This window comes from Heptranchias perlo, unplaced genomic scaffold (genome assembly GCF_035084215.1).
Source record: "Heptranchias perlo isolate sHepPer1 unplaced genomic scaffold, sHepPer1.hap1 HAP1_SCAFFOLD_118, whole genome shotgun sequence".
Classification (NCBI taxonomy): domain Eukaryota; kingdom Metazoa; phylum Chordata; class Chondrichthyes; order Hexanchiformes; family Hexanchidae; genus Heptranchias; species Heptranchias perlo.
In genome coordinates this window covers 1,389,952-1,412,952 of record NW_027138407.1, presented here as the reverse complement: position 1 = coordinate 1,412,952, position 23,001 = coordinate 1,389,952, and the positions used below count along the sequence as shown (strand labels likewise).

At 44.1% G+C, this 23,001-nt stretch overlaps 1 gene segment (V, D, J or C); it reads right to left on the bottom strand.

The window, feature by feature from the left end:
* Nucleotides 1-15,133: 15,133 nt before the first annotated feature.
* Nucleotides 15,134-15,524, bottom strand: LOC137308035 (T cell receptor alpha variable 12-3-like). The segment is given in 2 exon segments: nucleotides 15,134-15,423; nucleotides 15,509-15,524. Coding segments are annotated over 2 exon segments (306 nt in total).
* Nucleotides 15,525-23,001: the final 7,477 nt, after the last annotated feature.

Sequence of the window (23,001 nt, the reverse complement as noted above, 5' to 3'; positions counted from 1 at the left end):
CTTAAAGCAGAAACAGGCCATTCACGCCCAACTGGTCGATGCCGGTGTTTAGCTCCACACAAGCCCCCTCTCACCGCCATCATCTCACCCTATCAACTTATTCTTCTACTAATTTCTCCCTCATGTGTTTCTCCAGCTTCCCCTTAAAAGTATCTGTGCTATTCGCCTGATCCACTCCTTGTGGTTTTGTATAGCTACAGTTCGGGAAAAAAAATCTTAAATATTAATATATGGAATGAAGGACTGACTCATAGACAGACAGTAATGTAATCGTCTTTCACTCACTCTTTCTCTCCTTTCTCTCTCTCTGTTTTACTTTCATTCCTTCTCTCTGTTTATCTCTTTTACTCCCTCCTGTTCTCACCCATTCTCACTCCTTAAACGTTGAACAGAATCATATGTTTCTAACGCTGTTTCCATTTTCGTACTTATTGTTTCTCTCCTCCGCATTCTATCTTTGTTGCTCTTTTTCGATCTCTATTAGTCTCCCCCTCATTCGTTCTTCTTGTTTAATGGTGAAGGTGATGGTGATGGTGATGGTGCTGGTGAATATGATGATGATGGTGATGGTGATGATGAAGATGATATTGATGATGATGGTGATGTTGATGATGAAGATGATAATGATGGCGATGATGGTGATGGTGATGGTGGTGATGAAGATGATAATGATGGTGATGGTGATGATGAAGATGATATTGATGATGATGGTGATGGTGGTGATGAAGATGATATTGATGATGATGATGGTGATGGTGGTGATGAAGATGATAATGATGGTGATGGTGATGATGAAGATGATATTGATGATGATGGTGATGGTGGTGATGAAGATGATATTGATGATGATGTTTATGGTGGTGATGAAGATGATAATGATGGTGATGATGGTGATGGTGATGATGAAGATGATAATGATAATGATGGTTATGATGGTGATGGTGATGGTGAATATGATGGTGATGGTGATGATGGTGATGGTGATGATGCTGATGGTGATGATAGTGATTGAGGAATTATAATAGTTTATGATTACCACGTGCATTTATAATAAAAATTGAACTTCACATAGCCACCTGTGGCGCATTTACTGCCCTTCTGTCTTTTGATGCCCTTTCCGTGCCTGACTGCAATATTGAGGAGCCCTTTACACATCTAAAAGCGGAAACATTCACCCTAAAAAGACACTCATTGTTGCCCAGCTCGGGGTATGTCCAGTTACTGGCAACCAGCTCACCACCTACCGGTCTCACAGCACCACTGGTGATAGAAGGAAATGAAGTGAGAGCATCCTGCGACAGGACAGCAGATTATTTAGGGTGGGGATTAGAATGGGTGGCTTCAAACATCCATCTCCCCTTCACAGAGCGGACATTCACGCCTTTCAGCATCTGGGTTGCATGGGGGGCATTTTTGACAGGCAATTGTGGACCAAACACACGTCATATTTTCTCTAATTTCCAAACATGATTTATATCTAAATTTTAAACGCTCGCCGATCTCATCTTTTCCTGTTTGAATATGTTTACTGATCTGAGTCATGGAGGTTCTGTCACTCAGCCGCTGTCCTCATCAATCAAGACAGAAGGAGAAGCGGTGACTTGAAACTGTACTTGTGATACTACACGGAGTGGCTATTATTTATACTGGTACCGGCAACACCCAAGCACGCAGCCCGTGATTATTCTGATGAAATACGCCAGCGGTTCTGAAGATAAACAGATTTTGCTAAAAACCAATTCTCTGCAGCACTCTAAACCTCGACTAAATTCACCAGTTTAACAATCTCGGGACTACAGCTGATCGATTACTGTGCCCTGAGACTCACAAGTTAAACCCTTGTACAGAAAGTCCCGCCGCTTTGTAAGACAGAGGCTCCGCCCCGGATGTAACGCTTACTTTGTGCTATTCAAGGTTTCACACCATCCTGAGAACTTGTCCTAAAGACCCTCAGTTGTCGGTGGTTCAGTCTGTGCAGTTTCCAGGATGGCTTTCCTGTCGCTTACTGGGTACTGACTCTCTGCCAATCTCCGACTTCAGACGATTGACTAATGCTCTATCGTGGACAAACTTCTCTGAGTTTGAGCAACCTGTTTGTGGCCGGGAGTCTAATGGATCAATGTTCAGCGGAGTCTTCATTGGTGTGAAGGTTTTTGAGGCCTCTATGGTTCCTTAAATCGTTACTGAATGTGCCCCTTCCGTTCAGTTCATTCCCTGCCGACACAGGCGACAGTTCTGATATACAGAATGAGAATTGGTTTGATATTTTTTTCACTAAGGTTGAAATTTAAGGTCATCGTTAAATGAACGGAGATTGTAGGGACCGTCCCATCGGACGTCTTATTATGAAATTAACAGCACGTTTATTGTTATTAATAATAAGCATTAACATTCCTGTGCTGCATTGTTGTTAATATTATTGTTGGTTTGCCTGATTTAACACCAACACTCTCCTGTGATAAACACTAACAGGTCCCTGTTTTTCCCCACATTGCCTCCATCCCGTCGACAATGTCACATTCTGCGTTGTTTTTGTACGAGGTTCACTCTATTTCCTGTTACTGTGTCTCCCAGCCCGCAGTAATACACTGCGCTGTCAGCAAGCCGCAGGCCGCGGATTGTGAAGTTCCCCTCGCTTTTCGAAGTGTCGAGAGATGCGGAAAATCGAGCCCCCACGCCAACTGCTCTGACAACATCCCCGTAGAATGGGCTATAGATCAGGAATGTGAGGCCTTTGTCCCGGTCCTGACGGTACAGTTGTAAGGAATAGGACGTTGCAGTGGTCGAATAGCTGTAATTAATTGTCACAGCGTCTCCTTCAAACTGCATCGCTGCAACCGGCCGCTGTGAGACCGAGTCTGCACAACGAACACCTGCAGAAGTTTAGAAATACAGCTTTTATCATCAATTTATTACAACTAATTTCATAAACATGACGGAATGCATTGTAAATAGAGATGAACAATTGTAAAATGAAAATTATCTACGTCAATGACGTCTACAAAACGAAGATTGTGTAACTTGTGAACTTACCAGTTAAGAGAGCTGCAGCTGTAACGAATAAGTAAAAAATAACACCCAACATCTTTGCAGAGAGTTGATGGCGGATTTGAACAGAACGGGTTGAACCTGGAATTATTTTAGTCAAGAGTTGGGAAGATGTCGAGTCACATCCGAGCTCCGTGAAGATGGTTCATCCGGGACAGAGTCAGCAGGTGATATCTATTCAGTTGACGGGTCCTTTGCTCTCCAATTCATCCAATCAGCTCACAGTCCCTTTGTTCTCCAATTCATGACGTCAGAGGGGGAGCGGAAAACGGAGCGAACTTGTTGTCTTTACAACAGAGAACTGGACGGGTGTTAAACCCGATGTTGGCCCGTTAACAGCGTCAGTCTGTAAGGTGGGGTTATTGAAGGGTAATAATTAATGTTGTTCTGGTATCAGTGCCGTAGGCTTCCATTAAAAGAACTGCCCACTGACCATTCGAACTACTCCGAGCTGATAAAAGGGGCAATATAGGCAACCAGCGGGTCCAGTGGGTTTTGAAATCAACGATGTGGTAAATTAGACTTACGCTACTTCTATATGAATGAAATTGGCAGTGACTGGCAGGTGTGAGCAGAATGGGAGAGTGCGAACAGCAGCTGAGCTCAGTGAGCCCCGTCCGCTTTCTCAGGTGGATGTAAAAGATTCCAGGGCCACTGATCCGAAGAAAAGCAAGGGAGTTCTCCATGCCGTCCTGGGCCTAACATTTATCCCTCAACCAACTTCACTAAAAGCAGATTATTTGGTTATTATCATATTGCAGTTTGCGGGGTCTTGCTGTGCAAAATTGGCTGCTGTGTTTCCTATATTATAGCAGTGAGTACACTTCAAAAAGTACTTAATCGCTGTAAAGCTCTTTATGAGGTCCAGCGGACGTTAAATGCATATATACATGCAAGCCTTTCTGTTCTTTTTAACATTATCATTATTTGTAGTAGTATTATTATCATCCATGTTGAGAAGTTGTACATTACTGGTGCATTGCAGACTTGTTCCTTTCCCGACCATTCCACTTACAGCCGTTGGACGGTTGTTGGAAGCTCCCTCCTGGGTCTGGTTAAATCCCGTGTTTGTGCGCCTTAAAATTTTCCACAGAGCATAAAAGTCCATTACACAGCACATCCGCAGGCTCAAGCGGAATCTGCTCCGTTCCGCTCTGGCAGCCCGAGTACAGCCAGGAGTTGAACAAAGATCGAGCCGAACCGTGAGTCGTGTTTCTACACTTATTAAGGTGAAAGAAAACAATAAGACCGTCACGTGCCCTGAGTGTGACGATTAACGTCTGACTTTCCGGTCTCCGTCGTTACGTCAACGGAAATCACGCGGAAATTACACCCCGCTACATCTTCACTATTCCACAGAGCTCCACCTCATTTTTTCCCCTCCTGCCACTGAATGATCTTTGGTGCTGTCTCTAAACTCAAAAGAAACATGTTCCTTAGCTCCTCCGCTACCACCAACCGACCCCTCCCCCATACCCCCAATCACCATCAGGCAACAATATATTCTCAAAATAAGCGTTTCTCTAGTCTCATTATTCTTTTCCAAATCCTGAAATACTTCACTGTAATTCACTATCCGTCCTGTCTCTTTGTATATCACGGAACTAGAAGGTTTCAAAGCATTTTACAGTGATAAGTGAAAAGAAGCGACTGCAAATATATCACAGATGGGCGAGGGGTAGAGATATAAGCCTCTAGCGCTGAACATTACTAACTAGTGAAATTGTTAAACTATAAGGGAACAGCGATCATGAGATAAAAAGGAATTGCACGTTAATTTTCCCCACTCCCATTTTTTTACTTATCGAGTAATTTCCTCCCGAAGGTTTATTTTCATTTTTCCTCGTACCTCTTGTACCTTATCCTCTTCCTCTACTGTGAAGACCGATTCAAAATAATTATTTTTCAAGTCTGCCGTTTCCTTATTTTCAATTCGAAGTTCACCTGCATCTGTCCTTGAGCGGCCCACATTACCCTTCGCCAACCACTTTCTCTTAATATATTTGATAAACTTTTACATGTAGTCGCCAGCAGAGGGCAGTAAGAGTATGGATTCTCTCTCGATCTTTGTGTCGGCGCGTGTTGCACACTGAGACTATTAATCCATTTATTTAATAAAAGCATTAAATAAACATATTTAGAGATGCAGGCATTAATTTCAAAAGAAAGTTTGTGTTCTCAATGTGCGATTACGAACTTAATTGTGAATTATGGTAATTATTAAGGTCAACATGTTGTAAGTATTTTAAATAAGCAACTCGCTCCTCATCACTGAGCCCATCGGCTGTTCGCACCCTCCCAAGCTGCTCAGACCTGTCAGTCACTCCCCATTTCACTCATATAAAAGGTGGCGTTTGATGAATTTACCGAATTTACTGAGTTCAAATCACTCAGGGCGCACTGCCGTCCATATCTCGCTTTCTATCGGCTGTGGGTAGTTCTAATTGTCAGTGAGCAGCTTCCGGCACTGGTATCAGAACATCATTAAATATTTCCCTTCACTTCCACCACCTTACAGACTGACCCTGTTAACGGGCCGACATTGGGTTTAATCCCCGTCCAGTTCTCTGTTGTGACGAGGACAAGTTCGCTCCGTTCTCGGCTCTCCTCTCTAACGTCATGAATTGGAGAACAAAGGGACTGTGAGCTGATTGGATCAATTGGAGAAAAAGGACCTGTGAGCTAATTGGATGAAATGGAGAACAAAGGACCCGTGAGCTGATTGGATGTCACTTGCTGACTCTGTCCGGGATGAACCAATCGGCAGAGAGCCCGGATATAACTCAACATCTTCCCTACTCTTGACTAAAATAATTCCAGGTTCAACCTTTTCTGTTCAAATCCACCATCAACTCTTTGCAAACATGTTGGGTGTTACCTTTTATTTATTCGTCGCAGCCGTCGCTCTCTTAACTGGTAAGTTCACAAGTAAAGCAAAACTATGTTTCACATCTTTCTCATACATTATATTTAATCGATCATTTCCCTGAACACAAGTATATCATTAGATTGATCCGAAATTAGGAATACCATGCGGATCCATCTTCACTCACATTAAACACTGTTTGGAGAAACTCGACAAACTTCCCCCATGAAGTAAAAGTGGAAGGGTGGCGTTCAAATTACAATCAAATAAGAGGGAGGGCTGATTCCGGGGAGCAGACACAGTGAAGTGAAATTATTTAATTTAATATCGCTCTGTCCTCTTTCAGGACATTGCCGAGGAGACTCTGTTTCACAGACAGCAACTACAACGACAGTAAGCGAAGGAGGTGATGTTCAGTTGCTCTGTAATTATACAACCACCGGCAATCCTAATCTATTCTGGTACCGTCAGTATCCCAACGGATCTATAGAGTATGTACTGTGGACTAACACGTTCAGTGGAGTTAACAAAGCAAAATTTGCAGAGCGACGTTTCTCGGCGGAGGTTGATAAAGTGAAGAGAACATTTCCACTGAATGTATCCGAAACACAACTGACAGACACCGCGGTGTATTACTGCGCACTGAGCCCCACAGAGACACGGAGCTGGGCTGAACCTGTACAAAAACTGTCAGAGCGTCGCTCAACATATCGGCGCTTTAGGGGATCATTGTGATGAGCGGCGAGTCTGAGCTGATTCTTGCGTTTGTGGATGTACATTGTGCTGTTATTTCTAGTACATATTTACCTTTACTCATAATATATATATATATATATATAAATTCAGATACAAGAACGAAAGAGAGAACTAAGAAAGAAAAGAGAGAAAGAATGAAAGAAAAAGAGAAAGAAAGAAAGAACTTGCATTTATATAGCGCCTTTCATGACCCCCAGGACGTCCTAAAGCTCTTGAAAGGCAATTAAGTACTTTTGAATTGTACTCGCTGTTGTAATTTAGCAAACGCAGGGTCTCACAAACAGCAAGGTGATAATGACTAGATAATCTATTTGAGCGATAAATGTCGGCCAAGACACCGGGGATAACTCCCCTGCTCTTCTTCAAAATAGTGGCCATGGGCTATTTCCTTATCGTCCGAATGAGAGGGCAGTCGGTGCCTCGATTTTAAGCTTTATCCGAAAAACGGTATCTCCGACAGTTCAGCACTCCCTCAGAACTGCACTGGCGTGTCAGCCTGATTTATGGGGCTCAAGTCTCTGGAAATCCCAAGAAAACTTATATTGAATCGGGGACAGGGACTCGATATAATTAACATAAATAAAGCAACAGTAATGAAGAAAATAATAGCACTAAACAGTGACAAATCCCCAGGACGAGATGGTTTCCATCCCAGGACTTTAAAGGAAGTAGGTGAGCACATTGCGGATGCCCGAACTATAATCTTTCAAAGTTCTCTAGAATCAGGAACTGTCCCTCTAGATTGGAAAATTGCACATGCTACTCCTCTTTTTAAGAAAGGAGAGAGAGGGAAACCGGGGAATTATAGACCAGTTAGCCTAACATCTGTTGTGGGGAAAATGCTGGAGTCTGTAGTTAAGGATAGGGTGACTGAACACCTCGAGAATTTTCAGTTAATCAGAGAGAGCCAGCATAGATTTGTGAAAGGTAGGTCGTGCCTGACAAACCTGATTGAATTTTTTGAAGAGGTGACTAAAGTAGTGGACAGGGGAATGTCAATGGATGTTATTTATATGGACTTCCAGAAAGCATTTGATAAGGTCCCACGTAAGAGACTGTTAGCTAAGATAGAAGCCGATGGAATCAAGGGAAAAGTACGGACTTGCTTAGGAAGTTGGCTGAGCGACAGAGAGTAGGGATAATGGGAAGGTACTCACATTGGCAGGATGTGACTAGTGGAGTCCCGCAGGGATCTGTCTTGGGGCCTTAATTATTCACAATATTTATTCACGACTTAGATGAAGGCATAGAAAGTCTCATATCTAAATTTGCCGATGACACAAAGATTGGTGGCATTGTAAGCAGTGTAGATGAAAACATAAAATTAAAAAGGGATAGTGATAGATTAGGTGAATGGGCAAAACTGTGGCAAATGGAATTCAATGTAAACAAATGTGAGGTCATCCACTTTGGATCAAAAAGTTAAAAACAGTGGATGTCCAAAGGGACTTAAGGGTTCAGGTACATAGATCATTGAAGTGTCATGAACAGGTGCAGAAAATAATCAATAAGGCTAATGGAATGCTGGCCTTTATATCGAGAGGACTAGAGTACAAGGGGGCAGAAGTTATGCTGGTTAGACCGCACCCGGAGTACTGTGAGCAGTTCTGGGCACCGCACCTTCGGAAGGACATATTGGCCTTGGAGGGAGTGCAGCGTAGGTTTACTAGAATGATACCCGGACTTCAAGGGTTGAGTTACGAGGAGAGATTACACAAATTGGGTTGTATTCTCTCGAGTTTCGAAGGTTAAGGGGTGATCTGATCGAAGTTTATCAGATATTAAGGGGAACAGATAGGGTGGATAGAGAGAAACTATTTCCGCTGGTTGGGGATTCTAGGAGTAGGGGGCATAGTCTAAAAATTAGAGCCAGACCTTTCAGGAGCGAGATTAGAAAACATTTCTACACACAAAGGATTGTAGAAGTTTGGAACTCTCTTCCGCAAACGGCAATTGATACTAGCTCAATTCCTAAATTTAAATGTGAGATCGATAGCTTTTTGGCAACCAAAGGTATTAAGGGATATGGGCCAAAGGCAGGTATATGGAATTAGATCACAGATCAGCCATGATCTTATCAAATGGCGGAGTAGGCACGAGGGGCTGAATGGCCTACTCCTGTTCCTATGACTCAGAAGGGAGAGTGATATCAACTGAGCCAAGACTGACAGCTGGTACGTATGCTACTCATTCTAATACACATCTACATTTATTCGCAATTAATATATAATATATATAGCTGGATAGAGGTAACCAGCTGATGACTGACAGAGAGCTCGACAGCGGCCTGCCTGAGAATCGGTCACTTGCTTTCCCTGAGCAGGGGCGCGGAGGTTTGTATTCAGATTCCCTCAGTGCTGTTACACAGAAAAAGGGATCACTGGAAACTGGAAAATGCGGGAGCAAAAAACATACTGCGCACAACGATAGGGGGCATCCGGCACCTGTTGAACTGAAAGGAAATTAAAGTCAGTTGCTGTGAATGCGGGTTGTGCGTTGTTGTTGCTTATTGTGCCGATCAGAAAGGGTCAAATCTGCGAGCAGAAGCTGCGAATTTCCACGGTCCAATTAATCGATCTGATTAATTTTTATGTAAGTGTTGGTGTACAAGGCTCGGAATTCGCAATTAGTATCACCGCAATACACCTCCCCCTCATTTGCCACTGGAAAGTGGCCCATAAATACACTTACTGCTTGTATTCTTCCAGTCTCCAAATTGTGTAAAATCTCCCATCATATCCGCCAGAGGGCGCCGTTGGCACGTGTACCTCGCTGCTCCCTTTGGACTTGAGATTTGTGAAGTCGACATAAGCTGTTTCACGACATACAGTTTGGGTTTTACATTTCATTGGCAAGCAGGAAGCGACGGTTTAATTTATCTCTTTCTGTTCATTCTGACGGAAAATAAGCTTACTTTCATTTAAAGAGGAAACCGTTCGGGGACATGAATCTTCAGTCACCGCCCCCCACCTCCCGTGGGATACCAAGATTCGAATCTTTAACGGTTCGTGTGAAATCCCCTTATTCGCTGTTTGAACAGAAGCTTTGTATTCCAGACCGTGGACATTACTTCAGGTCCTGGCGGTTCGTTGAAATTCCTGCTTCCTTCATATAGCTGAGCAATTTCTCAAACTAAAATTAATCGCCGAGTGCCTCCTTCTAAATCTCTCCCTAATTCTCGCTCACTCTTTCTCTCCAACTCTTTCCATCCCTAAATTACACTAAATCGCGCTCTCTATAAAAATCTAGCTTTCTAAATCTTTCTATAAAAACGTATCTAATTCTCTCCACAACTCTCGGTATTTCTCTATAACTTGCGGTCTATTTCTATTCATCATACCCTAAAAATATATTAATGGTACATGACGCAGAAAGGATAGAAGGGGGTGCTGATAGAGAGAGATGAAGTAGGGTGGGAGGATGCTCGTGTGGAGCATAAACACCGGCATAGATCATTACAGATATATTTCCAACATATAGTATTATATATCGGAAGATTGGCATAGACCAGTTGGGCCGAATGGCCTGCTTTTGTGCTGCAATTTCTATGTCAGAGGTAACTATTTACAGGTATTCTCAGTTTCAGTGGGTGCCGTTATTTTACTGAACCTCTGCCTCCAGCAACTAAAATGAAAGAAGAAGCTTTGACTGTAACCGGTACCTACCCCAATACCAACAGTGGCTATTGGTTTATTACTATTACTATTATTATTATTAATTCTATTATCATTATTATGACTAATTTTGTTACTCTTATTGTTATTATCATTGTTATTACTACTATTATTACGATTACTACTGTTATCATTATTATTGCAATTATTGCTACCACTTTAATTATTATTACTAATATAATTATTATTGCTCTTATTGCAAACAATATTAATTATTATTACTATTATCATTATTATTACTATTATCATAATTATCACTATTATTACTATTATCATTATTAGTATTGCTATTATTGCTACTATTATTAATTATTATTACTATTATTACTGTTATTACTATTATTACTATTATGATTATAGTTCCGGAAATCCCAGACAAACACCAATTCCAGGATACTTGGGATTTGATCAGGAAGATCAAATAGGTTTCGCTGACGCTTCTGTACTTCCGACTAAAATCAATACTTCCCGCAGATTAACCATCTCCCTGCTGCTGCCGTCGAATTCTGCCATGTGTTACTGGGCAGTCGGCCTCACAGTGACCAAATAAAGCGACAGCCTCTCCTGCCTGGTGAACGGCGGCGGAGACAGCACGCCGTGCCCAGTGTGAGTCCGAGCACTGACTGGTAGGAAATTACATCCACCAGCAGCAAGTCCGCCGGTCGGAATGGTCCTTCTAATTGTACAAAGTGAAATTGGTTTTGAAGTGTTATGTCGGAGTTTTCACTGAGATTTTCGGAATATTTTTCTCTCCCACTCACTGCAACCTTTACAATTCTATTTCAAATGATAGGACTTTATTCTCAAATGGTTTGCCACATTTGCGGACTGGGACTTTGATAATCTCATTAAAACGCGCTGGTCCAGGATCAATTCTTAAACGTGTAACCATTTTGCCTTTGATATTCTTGGACACGAAGCACATCGTATCGTCCACTGTGCTATGAAATATTTCTCAGGAAAGATAGAATTTATTGTTGTAACCGCCGCAGCCAGTTTGCGCACAGCAAGATCCCACAAACAGCAATGTGCTAATGACCAGATAATCTGTTGCTTGCGGGATACATACTGGCCAGGGTACCAGGAAGAATTCCCCTGCTCTTCTTCCAATAGGGGCAGATGCATATTTTACGTCCAGCTGAGAGGGCAGACGGGAGCTCGGTTTAACATCTCATCCGAAAGACGGTAGCAGCGTGTAGCACTCCTTCAGTATTGACACCGGGGGTGTCAGCCCAGATTCTGTGTTTAAGGTTTTGGAGGCGTGCTTGAAACCAGGACGTTCCGACTCAAAGGCGAGAGTTATACCACTGAGCCACGGCTGAGGCCTTGTCATGCGAACAGCAATTATTTTGATCAATTGTGGACAAAACACATGGATAAAATTGAATCTTTCACGTAATTAGAAAAAATTGAGCGGAAAGCTATGGTAATATTTTGTAAATAAAACAACAATAACACGGCTTGTTTAAAACCGAATTGCGGTTAACATCATATTTCTAAATAGTCATATAAAGGTTCCAGCAGGTAATGAAAACCTCTCAGTATTTCGGGAGCAGGATCTTAAGATCACCCTGTTCAGATAGAAACAAGAATCCGGTCTTTGTGCGAGGCTGCCTGCAGTTTGAGTCACTGTGAGGTTCCAGTGCACAGTAATACACAGCGCTATCAACCAGTTGCAAGGCAGAGGTGGTCAGGGTGTTAAAACCGTCAGTTGCTTTCTGCTCTGAATAGAACCGTTCTCCGAGACTATGTGATTTATTTTGGTAACCGTTAATGTGTCTCTTCAGGAGATACTTCGGCTCTTTCTGTGGATGTTGTCGGTACCAATCCAGCTCATCGATTCTGTAGCTTGTGGAAAAAAGTAGATTTTAATGTCTCTCCTTCTGTATGTTGTAATAACGTTTCCGTCTGTGTCAAACTTTCCTAATTAATTGGACCTCTGAATAGCCAAAAGAAGTGGATACACTGAAGTAAAATACTCAGCCGGTAACAAAAAGAAACGCGTGCACAGCAAATATATCTGCACTAACATGGGAGCCATTGCCTGGGCTGAACTGTATCGACTCTTTCTTGCGAAAAGCTGCCCTTGGGTATTGGATGGAAAGTGTCGGTCCAACCCAGGGCAAAGCACCTGGTGCAGCTGGAATTAAAAGCTGGTGAAACGTCAAGAGAACGCGTGGACAAGAGGCTGCCTGAGAGAAGAAAGCTCCTCCCACCGATCTTTTTGACAAACGTCCTCATCAGGGACAACGGAAGGCAGAGATCACGTGGCAGAAGAAAGCTCCGCCCACTGATCAGAGAGATTTGACATTTATCCAAATGGGAGCAACTAAACCCTAAACGCACCTTATAGGGAAATAGCTGGAAAAACATCAGTGTTCCCCACAATGTGCAGAGGAGCGGAGTAACGGGGATCTGATTCTCGGCCGTTCTTGTCAATCATTTAGGGGCCTTGCTGCAGACCAAACCAAAACCGAATGTATTCCCTCCGTTCAGCTCATTTCCTGCCGCCTGGAACAAAAGGTCTGAGACAGAGAATGAGAACCGGTATTATATTAGTTTCCCTAAGGTTGAAAGTTAAGTTGCCCGTTAAATAAACAGGAATTGGAAGCACAGTCCCATCAAATCTCTTACTATGAAATTAACAGCACGGTTATTATTAATAACAATGAACATGATTATTCAAATGCTGTATTGTTAGCCGGATTATTGTTGACTTGCCTGTTGTTAAACCGACACTCTCCTGTGAAAAGTACGGACAGTTCCTCTCTCTCTCCCCATACTGCCCGCTATCCCATTCACGTTGTCACATTCCGGCAGTGTTTTTGTACGAGGCCCCCTCCAGTTCCTGTCACTGTGGCTCTCAGCCCGCAGTAATACACAGCGCTGTCACTCAGTCGCAGGCCGCTGATGGTGAAATTCCCCTCGGTTTTCGAAGTGTCGAGAGCTGCGGAAAATCGAGCACCCACTCCATCTGCTCTGAAAACATCCCCGTAGGAAGGGCTGTAGATCAGGAATGTGGGGCCGTTGGCCCCGTCCTGACGGTACAGTTGTAAGGAATAAGAATCACCAGTCGTAGAATAGCTGTAATTAATGGTCACCGTGTCCCCTTCAGAGTGCATCACTGCAACCGGCCACTGTGAGACCGAGTCTACACAATTAACACCTGTAGAAATTTAAAAATGCAGAACTTTGAGCTTTTATATTCATCTTATTATAACTAATGCCATAAAGGTGACAGCATGCATTGAAAATAGAGAGGAAACAGCAGTAAAAGAAACATTCTCTATCTCAATGGCACGCGCAAGAGGAAGATTGTAAACTTTACCAGTGAGTCGAGCTGCAGCTGTGACGAATAAATAAAAAGTAACACTCAACATGTTTGCCGAGAGTTGATGGTGGATTTGAACAGAAACGGGTTGAACCTGGAATTATTTTCGTCAAGATTTAGTAAGATGTTTAGTAATAGCTGGGCTCTCTGCCGATTGGTTGGTTCCTATCAGAGTCAGCAGGTGAGATCCAATCAGTTCACTGCTCCTTTGTTCTTCAATTCATCCAATCAGCTCACAGCTCCTTGTTCTCCATATCATCCAATTAGCTCACAGGCTCTTTGTTCTCCAACTGATGACGTCAGAGGGAGAGCAGAGAACGTCGGGAACTTGTCGTCACAACAGATACTGGACGTGGATTAAACCCCATGTTGGCCTTTTAACAGGATCAGTCTGTAAGACGGGGTAGTGAAGGGAGTAAGCTGCTCAGTAAAATATTTACAACATGTGGTCATTAATAATCCTTTAGTAACATATAATAAGATTTAAATTATCACACAACTTCCATTTGAAATTAATGCCTCTAATTCCGAACCTCTTTCTTTAATCCCTTTACTTAAATAAAGTAACTGAACAATGTTCTCAGTCTATACTCGGCCCTACACGGAAACCAACACAGTGAACACGGTCGCCTACTGCCCTCTGGTGGCGACTACATGTAACTGCAAGGTACAATTCCAAGAGGCAACGACTGCCTCGCTGCAGTTCAAAAGATCACAGGATAATTCCGGATGGGAGAGAGAATTCGGACGCTCTTAGTTCATCCATCCAGAGAGATCCTAACACCCTCTCCCCCATTTTCTGAAATGATTCCCGGGTTTTTCCCTCCGCTGTTCCATCTGGAACCTGACTCCACACATTGAGCGCTCTCTGTGACTGAAGAATTTCCTGATATCAGTTCCTGAAATGACCTGTCCTGGTTTGAACCCGTGTCCCCAGGTGCTACTTACAAAGTTTAATTTAAAGCAATATTCCGCGTTAACATTTTTAGCCTGTTCACAATCTGATCTATCTCTTGGGGTCACTGCAGTCGGTCACTCGGGATGATGATTGAAACAACTCTAGTGTCCAACTATCTCATCATTCAGCTCCCAAGCTAACGGGAACAAGCTGGTTACTGAGCTGTTAAACGCACCGTATCTTACACTCGCAGACTCCGCAGCTGTAATTTACACGGGCTGGGTTTAGTTTGCGTGAGATGGATACTTTCAAACAAAGGAGAGAGAGATCATTGAGAGAGAAAGTGAGGAGAGTGAGACTTTATTTATCTCCCTCTCTGTCTATCTTTTTAATTATCTATCCATCTATTTATTGACTCTTTTGCTTGTTTTTATGGTTTGGTTTCTGTTCTATTATCAGATCACAATCCAGGTCATCGATCTGCTTCAATGAGAGACCTTTGCTGTTTTTTTACGGACTGACTGCGCCCCGGTAACAATGTGGGGCTCCATGGCACAGAGCTACACGGCAGAGTCAGAGACAAGAGCCTCGGTGATTTTTAAAGGAACCGTTTTCTCGTTGTTGTCCACATCAGCAGAAAACCGGCCTGGGAAATCTGAAGACTTATCTCCCTGCCCCGAGCTACATCTTTCCACTAAATATCTCGGAGCTTCCCCAGCATACTGGACGTACCAGAAGAGAGTTGGGTCAGTGGTTGCTGCCGAGTAACTACAGTCCAGTATTACCGTCTGTCCGTCCTGAACCGTTAACTCAGGCGGATCCTGGGACACTGTGTCTTTGCCACTCGTTCCTGTAACAAAATACAGAATGTGTCAAAAGTCTGGGAGCAAAAAAAAACCATGAAACACACACTGACCATTTAATCATAGACTCACCGGGCAGCAAGACCATTATTACCAGTTAGGAACATGAGAAGCACATGGTGTCTGGTTTAGGGTTCGACAGAAAATAGCAAAATGTTTTAATTATGCTGACACTTCTAGTCTGATATTAAAAAGTAAACTCAGATCAGGGCAGGATTCACATATTGGGAAACTGAGGGGCGTTTCCCAGGGACACGATTGGCTGGTTTCTCACAAATGACGCCAGCTGTGCACTAATCACTGTTAGTTGTGGAAATTTTACTGTCGGTTCCCTCCAAATTATTTCCTTGCCCATCTGTATGAATGCCAATCTGTTTCTCTCTCTCTGTCTCTCTCTCTCGTTATCTCTATCCGCCTATATCACTATGTCTGTCGAACTCGAGGTATCTCTCTCTCTCTGTTCACGGCGGTTTCATTTTCACCACTCCTCTCTCCCGTTGTCTCTCCATTGCACGTTGTCACAAGGTGGCTTGGAAATGGGTGGGAATGTGGGGCTTGTAAAGGGATAAAAGAGCAGAGCGAAAATCAGAACAGTTGGGAAAAAAATTACCGGAACGCGAGGTTAAAAACAGACAGGTAACAGGAAAAGAAACAGAAAGTTAAAATAAAACAAAGAAACTTATGAAATAGGACAATGGAAGGGATTGAATGCAAGGAAGATGCGCCCATGGTGGATCAGCTCAGTGTCTGCCTATACACAATGGTTAAAGATATGAGCAATGTACATGTGCAGGTAAGTGAGGCTCCCTCGTTGGATCAGCCCAATCTCTGCTTGTACTCAATTGTTAAATATCTGAGCAATATACCTGTGCAGGTGTGTGACGCTCCACTCAGCCCACCAGCCCAGTGCCTGCCTGCGCTCAATGGTTAAAATGTTATCCCCAGGTAGCATCCCTGAGATCCGGATCCCAGCTGGAAGAGGCCTCACACAGGCCCAGGAAGCAACCATTTGGAACATTGGCAAATGGCAGAAGGCACTACCGCCCCCACCCCAACCCCGGATACATACAGACTCACCTTTTCTCTCCCACACCTGGGAGGGCGGGTTCTCAGGCACAGGATGCAGTTACCTGTTAGGTGAGGGGCTTTGTCCTGGGCGGAGGGCGGATTTTGAGTGACAACTCTGTGCTATATAGGGGAGGTCAGACCAACCAAACCCTCTTTCTTGTTCCTGGGATGTGCTGCTGAAGTCAGATTGATGAATGTTCCTGCATCGTTAATTTATTTGTCTCACTGCACAGGTATATACAGTGTATTGTGGGACTGTGTGGGTGGCTGTGTATCATTAAACTCTCTGTATCACTGCGCACATATTTAAAATGTATTGTAGGACGGTGTGAGTGTCTGCGTCGCTTTAAACTCTCTGTATCACTGCACAGGTAATGAAAATGTATTGTTGGACAGGGTGTGTGTCTGTATATCTTTAAACCCTCTGTTTCTGTCTCAATGCATGTATTTAAAGAGTGCCGAGGATGATTGTAGGACGGTGTGTGTGAGAATCCCTGTTGTGAATGTGTTTCACCCTGTGAGTGTGTGTGTGTGAGACTCGATCTAGCTCCTGCCCTTCCTTCCTCCCGTCCTTGCCCCAGTTTGCAAGTCCTGCTCATGGTCTGTTCGCCCACCGCCGCCACCCCCAATGATGTGAGGCGATGTGTTGCCGTGTGGGAGCAGCACCCATTTGCAGCATGACTATCGCATTGTTATTTTCTTTCGCTCTCCTCCATTCTTTCGGTCTCCTTCCTTTCTTTCTCTCTCCTTGTTTTCCCGTGCCATTTGTACCGCCCTGTTTAATCCCACTATAAAATCCCTCCTGTCTAATCCCCCCCGAGTAATGGTTTTGTGTAATACCCCCTGTGTAATTATCCCGTGTAATCTCCCCTTGTAATCCAACCCGTGTAATCCCCCACGTGTAATCCCCCCGTGTAATCCCCCACTTGTAATCCCCCACGTGTAATCCCCCCGTGTAATCCCCCACGTGTAATCCACCCCTTGTAAACACCCATGTAATCCCCCTGTGTATTCCCCCATGCCATCGATCTCCTTTATTCCCCCCATGTAAAACCACCAAGAGAAACACACCCACCTCCCCAGTGAAAGAAATTCCAAGACCACCAGAAAAACAGCCCCACTTCCCCCAGTGCAACACCCAGCCCCCCACCCACCCCACCACCACCTCATACCGTTCTACTGCGCTGCCCAATTGCGCTGGTTCATTGAAGATTTTAAGTTTGTGCAAATGCAATTGAATTTTATCAGAAATTTGAAAGGCCCCGACACCCTGGCATGATGGTTTATAGATGAAAAAGGTCCTGATTCCGCATCTGTGCTGATTCACCTTATGGATTACAGGGGAAAGGCCCTGATCCCCGGCCTGTGCTGATTCACCTGACGGTTTACTGGGTAAAGGCCCTGATCCCTGGTCTGTGCTGATTCTCTGATGATTTACTGGGTAAAGGCCCTGATCCTTGGTCTGTGCTGATTCATCTGAGGTTTACTGGGTAAAGGCCATGATCCTTGGTCTGTGCTGATTGACCTGATGGTTTACTGGGTAAACGTCCTAATCCCTGGTCTGTGCTGATTGACCTGGTGGTTTACTTGGTAAACGTCCTGATCCGTAGTCTGTGCTGATTCACCTGATGTTTCACTGGGTAAAGGCCCTGATCCCTGGTTTGTGTTCATTCACCTGATTGTTCATTGGATAAAGGCCATGATATCTGCTCTGTGCTGATTCCTCGCTAGTTTACTGGGTAAAGGCCCTGATCTCATCATCGGAGAATCACGTCTCAACAAAATTTTGAACACTGACATCTTTCAAGATGAGATCTACCCGACAGATTTCCATCCACTAATTGAAACTTTCATATATATAAAATGCTACAGAAATGAGATTTGTACTTGCTTTATACAGGATGTGTTTCAATCAAGTAAAATTCAGAGACACGTCAGAGAGAGAGGGAAGAGACCGGTGAAGACATAGGAGCAGAGTGGGAGATAGAAGGAGAGATCGAGTGAGGCAGTGATCGGGTGAGAGATAGGAGGAGTGAGAGAGAGAATGAAAGAAAGAGAGAAAGATGGGGCAGAGGATGAGAGTTAAGAGCAGAGAGAGAAAGCGAGGAGGAGAGATATGGGGAAAGAAAGGGGGGATAGGAGCAGAGGAGGCGGGAGAGAGAGAGAAAGAGAGCGGGGACAGAGATAGGGACAGGGAGGAAGAGAAATACAGAAGCAGCAATGGTTGAGCAGGAAAGACACAGGAAGAACGAGGTAGTGGCGAGAGATTGAGAGAAAGGGAGGGAGGTGAGAGAGGGACAGAGATGGAGAGAGAGAAACAATGACCGTGTGTCAGCTCCTGTACATGCACAGCAGACAGAGGGTAAAAGGGAACGATTCACTCCCGTCTGTTATTGTGACTCAGTATCAGCTCCTGTGCATGTACGGCACACGGCTAACTTTATTGCTGGTTTTCCCAGTAGAGCAGCTCCGGGGCAGATTCCAACTCTGGTTAAACTTGTACTTATATATAGTCAGTGGGAGGATGTGTTCACTGTGTTGGTTTCAGTGTGGGGCCGAGTTGCAGCCTGTAAACAATTTTCAGTTCTTTACTTAAGAAAATCGATTAAAGAAGCAGATTTGGAAATAAAGGCATTAATTCAAAATGGAAGTTGAGTTATGTTTTAATTTTATTACGAATTATTAATGCAATTTAAATTGCAATAGGAAAATCTGAAGATTGGGGATCTTGAAATAAATCGTACAGACACAATCAAGGTCAGAATTCATCAGAAATAACGTAAACAGATTTTTTTAATGCAAACTACAGAAGGGGACGGTGCACGAAGCGTTTGTTTAAATTACAGTGACAGTTTATTCTCTCTATATATTGTGTATATCTGCCTGTATATTGAAAATGGCACTGGACTGTCTGATATTGTAACCTGACTCTCAGTTGCTGGACTGAGGGAGCTCTGCATGGTCCTACGGATGAGAGGTTTAACCGAGGTCCCGTCAGCCGGTTCAGGGAGATGTTAAAGAATCCCCCGGCACTATTGGAATAAGAGCGGGGGGATTCTCCCGGTGTCCTGGGCCAACATTTCACCCTCAACAAACATCACCCAATAAAAACACATGAATCGACCGCCCAGTTCAACACTGTGGGGCAAAGGAGGCGGCAGCCTCTGCTGACAGAACAAGTCAACCCCTCCTGTACATCAGACTAATGTGGGAGGGGCTTTCAGATAGGGCCCAGAGACCGAAAGGAAAGCCATAAAACTGCAGGTCCGTCTTTAAACCTGTCGCTTATTCACACAACGCACAGCCAGAGCTCCGGGAACCGTGCGGACCATTAATGATCTCCGGGACACTGCCCTGTGCAAATGAACTCGATCCCCTAAAGTATTTAAGTACAGCTCTGAGGTACAGTCTCCCAGGGCAGTCCCGGGCTGCAGTCTCCAGCTCCCCGTCATATAAACCATCAGCTCCGGGCAGCAGAACGATGGGAATCCTCCTTGTTTTCATCCTGTGTGTCTGTTTACCCCGTGAGTACCGTTCAACCAAACGTACAATGTGTGAATTTAAAACAACGCTGCCCTGACCATTCAAATTGCAGACACGGTCACCCTTTTATCCCCGTTGTGTGGTTCGGCTCTGATGTCTCATTAAACTCTCTCTCTGTTTAATTTCCAGGCTCTTTCGGTCAGTCAGTGAAACAGACCCCGGCAGCGAAGACCAGGGAGGAGTGTCAGTCTCTCACCATCACCTGCGTTTTCAAAGCAGATGCTTCGTATTATTATTTCCAGAGTGGGGATTTCTTCAAACAAACTCAGAGCGGGACAAAGCGGAAGCGGATCTACGGCGGAGGACGATTTGCTGCTTCAACGAATTATGCAAAAAATATATTTTCGCTGGAAATTAGGGATACGAGAGTTGAAGATAGCGCCACCTATTATTGTAAAGCAAAGTATGAAGACCACAGTGATAGGTCTCGGCTTCCCGTGATACAAAAACTCTCACTGCAGATTGTCACGGAAACAAATGGAAAAACAGAGATTATTTACGATTAAACCCAACAGGTCCGCCTCGGACCTTCTGCCCCACACTCTAGTTAATAATGAGTTTGGATTATTACAGTTCACATCTTGTGTTTTATAATTGCGGACTCTGTGCGGATGATGTCTTTCCTGGGATTGGTGTCAATGAATGGCGATTGGGAATGACTGATCCCATTTACAAGTCCTTAACACCAGATGGGATCCTGTTCTAACAGCTGGAACCGAGATCCGCAATCCCCGCCGTTTAACTAATGTCCCAACGTATCACTAAAGACTGGGGGATTTTATGCTGACTTGAAGTACTGTGTTTATGGGAAAATCACAGTGGAAGAGACCTCAGCAAATACCTCTGTACAATTAAAATATCACTTCTCCTGGTCCGGATCCTGAATTGTAGGTTTGATGTTATTATCGCTGTAATCTGGATTAATTTTATTGCAAGTTCCTGCTTTCAGTGATCTTTCTTTGACATTTTCTCCGTTTATATTAAACGCCCATCTCCTGCCCGTGTACCGGGGCCATTTTACAAAGAGCCGAGAGTCTCAGAAAGAAGAGTTTGAACCGACTGGGACTGTGAAACATGGAATATTGTTTATTGATCTAAAATCCCTGGAATAATTGAGCAGCGTGGACTCTATGGTGATGTGTGACCAGCAGATTGAGGTGTCTGTGGTTCTTGTACCGGGGTGACTGAGAGCGGTGTCACGGTGTTACTGTGGTGCTGGATATTACGAGGGGCGATATTGTTATTTGGATGGATCCGGGACGGTGGTAACCGTCACAGCCGGTAAGTGACTCCAAACCCCGCCGTGTTACAGAGGTTCCGGTTAATATTCACCGGCAGTTTTTTTATTGTGATTGGTATCACCTCATTCCCCTTCAAAGTAAAATATAGCGGTTTTCTAAGGGGACATTTCCATTGCAGTTATAGATTCCGCACCAGAATATGAACCGGGTGTGAGTTCGGAGGGAGGAGCTGTGAGACCCCCCACGAACAGGCAGACTGGGGTTTGACCCCATCTGGACCATCACTGGTTTAACGGGGACCTCGGGGATCCCATGAACATCGCGGACTCTTTCTTACTCTGATCCCAATTTGATGTAAATGAGCGCAGATTGTCCGCACTCCGGCATCCGCTCTCAGTGTTAACTTGTGACTGAGGGAGACCTGCCTGTCCCTGTGAGCACAAGGGAGGCTACAGATCTCTCTCCTGGGCAGGAGATTACAGTCCAAGCTGGGCAGTGTGAATGAGGTACCGGACGAGTAAACCCAACACTACAGTGGCCCATCCGATTACTGCAGCGGCAGAAACACTGGAGCATAACACGGCGGGGCTTCAGATACAAGAGATCAGCTGTAGGTCTAGATGGCATTTCATGATTGGACACCCAGTGACTGAAATTAATTGCATTTTATCTAATATTTATTTCAATTCCCTTCAAATAAACAATCATTTTTTTCTCGATGCTCCGCGTTTAAGTCTAAATTTGAAAGCATCCAACGACAGACATTTTTCTATATTTACTGTCAATGTTTGTGAGATCGGTTTGCATTAATTTATCTGGCGTCTTCGTTAATGTTAATTGAAACAACATTGGGCAGTGAGAGAGTGAGTGCGAGGCGCAAATGTTCTTATAAAGGAAAACAGGAGCACCCGAGGGAACAAGTACAGGCTGGAGAAAAGTCCATTTAGAACCAGCAAGAATTAATTCACTAAAAGGGAGTGAAATATCGCCCATTGCCGGGCAAGTGTGGAGACACCGACCCCTGGGCCGTTGAAAGTACAATCCGGCACCGATGGAGTTAGATTTACCCGAGAGATGGGCTTCGATTGGGATCAGGGCCTTTTCGCAGCTTTGCATTTCTAAAACGCCTGAGAAAAGATACCAGCAGCAGGAAAGATTGAACAGGCCGGGGCTCGTTTCTCTGGAAAAGAGAAGAGCACGAGGAGACCTGATAAGCGGTCTTTAAAATTATGAAAGTGTTCGATAGGGTGGATGTGGAGAAACCGTTTCCACTTGTGGGTGAGTCCATAACAAGGGGCCATAAATATTAAATAGTCGTTAACAGAAAAAATAAAGAAGGTAGGAGGAATTTATTTACTCAGAGAGTGGTGAGAATGTGGAACGTGCTGCCAAGTGGAATAGTTGAAGCAGATAAGATTGACACATTTAAGGTGAGGCATGACGTATACTTGAGAGAGAAAGGAATAGAGAGATAGCGCGGTGGGGTGGGGTGGATCCGTGGTGGTCAGGGTGGGAAGAGACAATTGGAGCGGGCGGAGGTTGTTTTGTAACATAAACACCAGAATAGACCAGTTGGGCCGAATGGCCTTTTTCTGTTGTACAGATTCTGTATGGTGTAAAACTCAGAGAAAACTCTGCCCGGAGAACACGGGAGAGGATCAACAATAGTATGAAGTAATTGACATTATTAGACCCTAGGAAGAGACAGTTCCC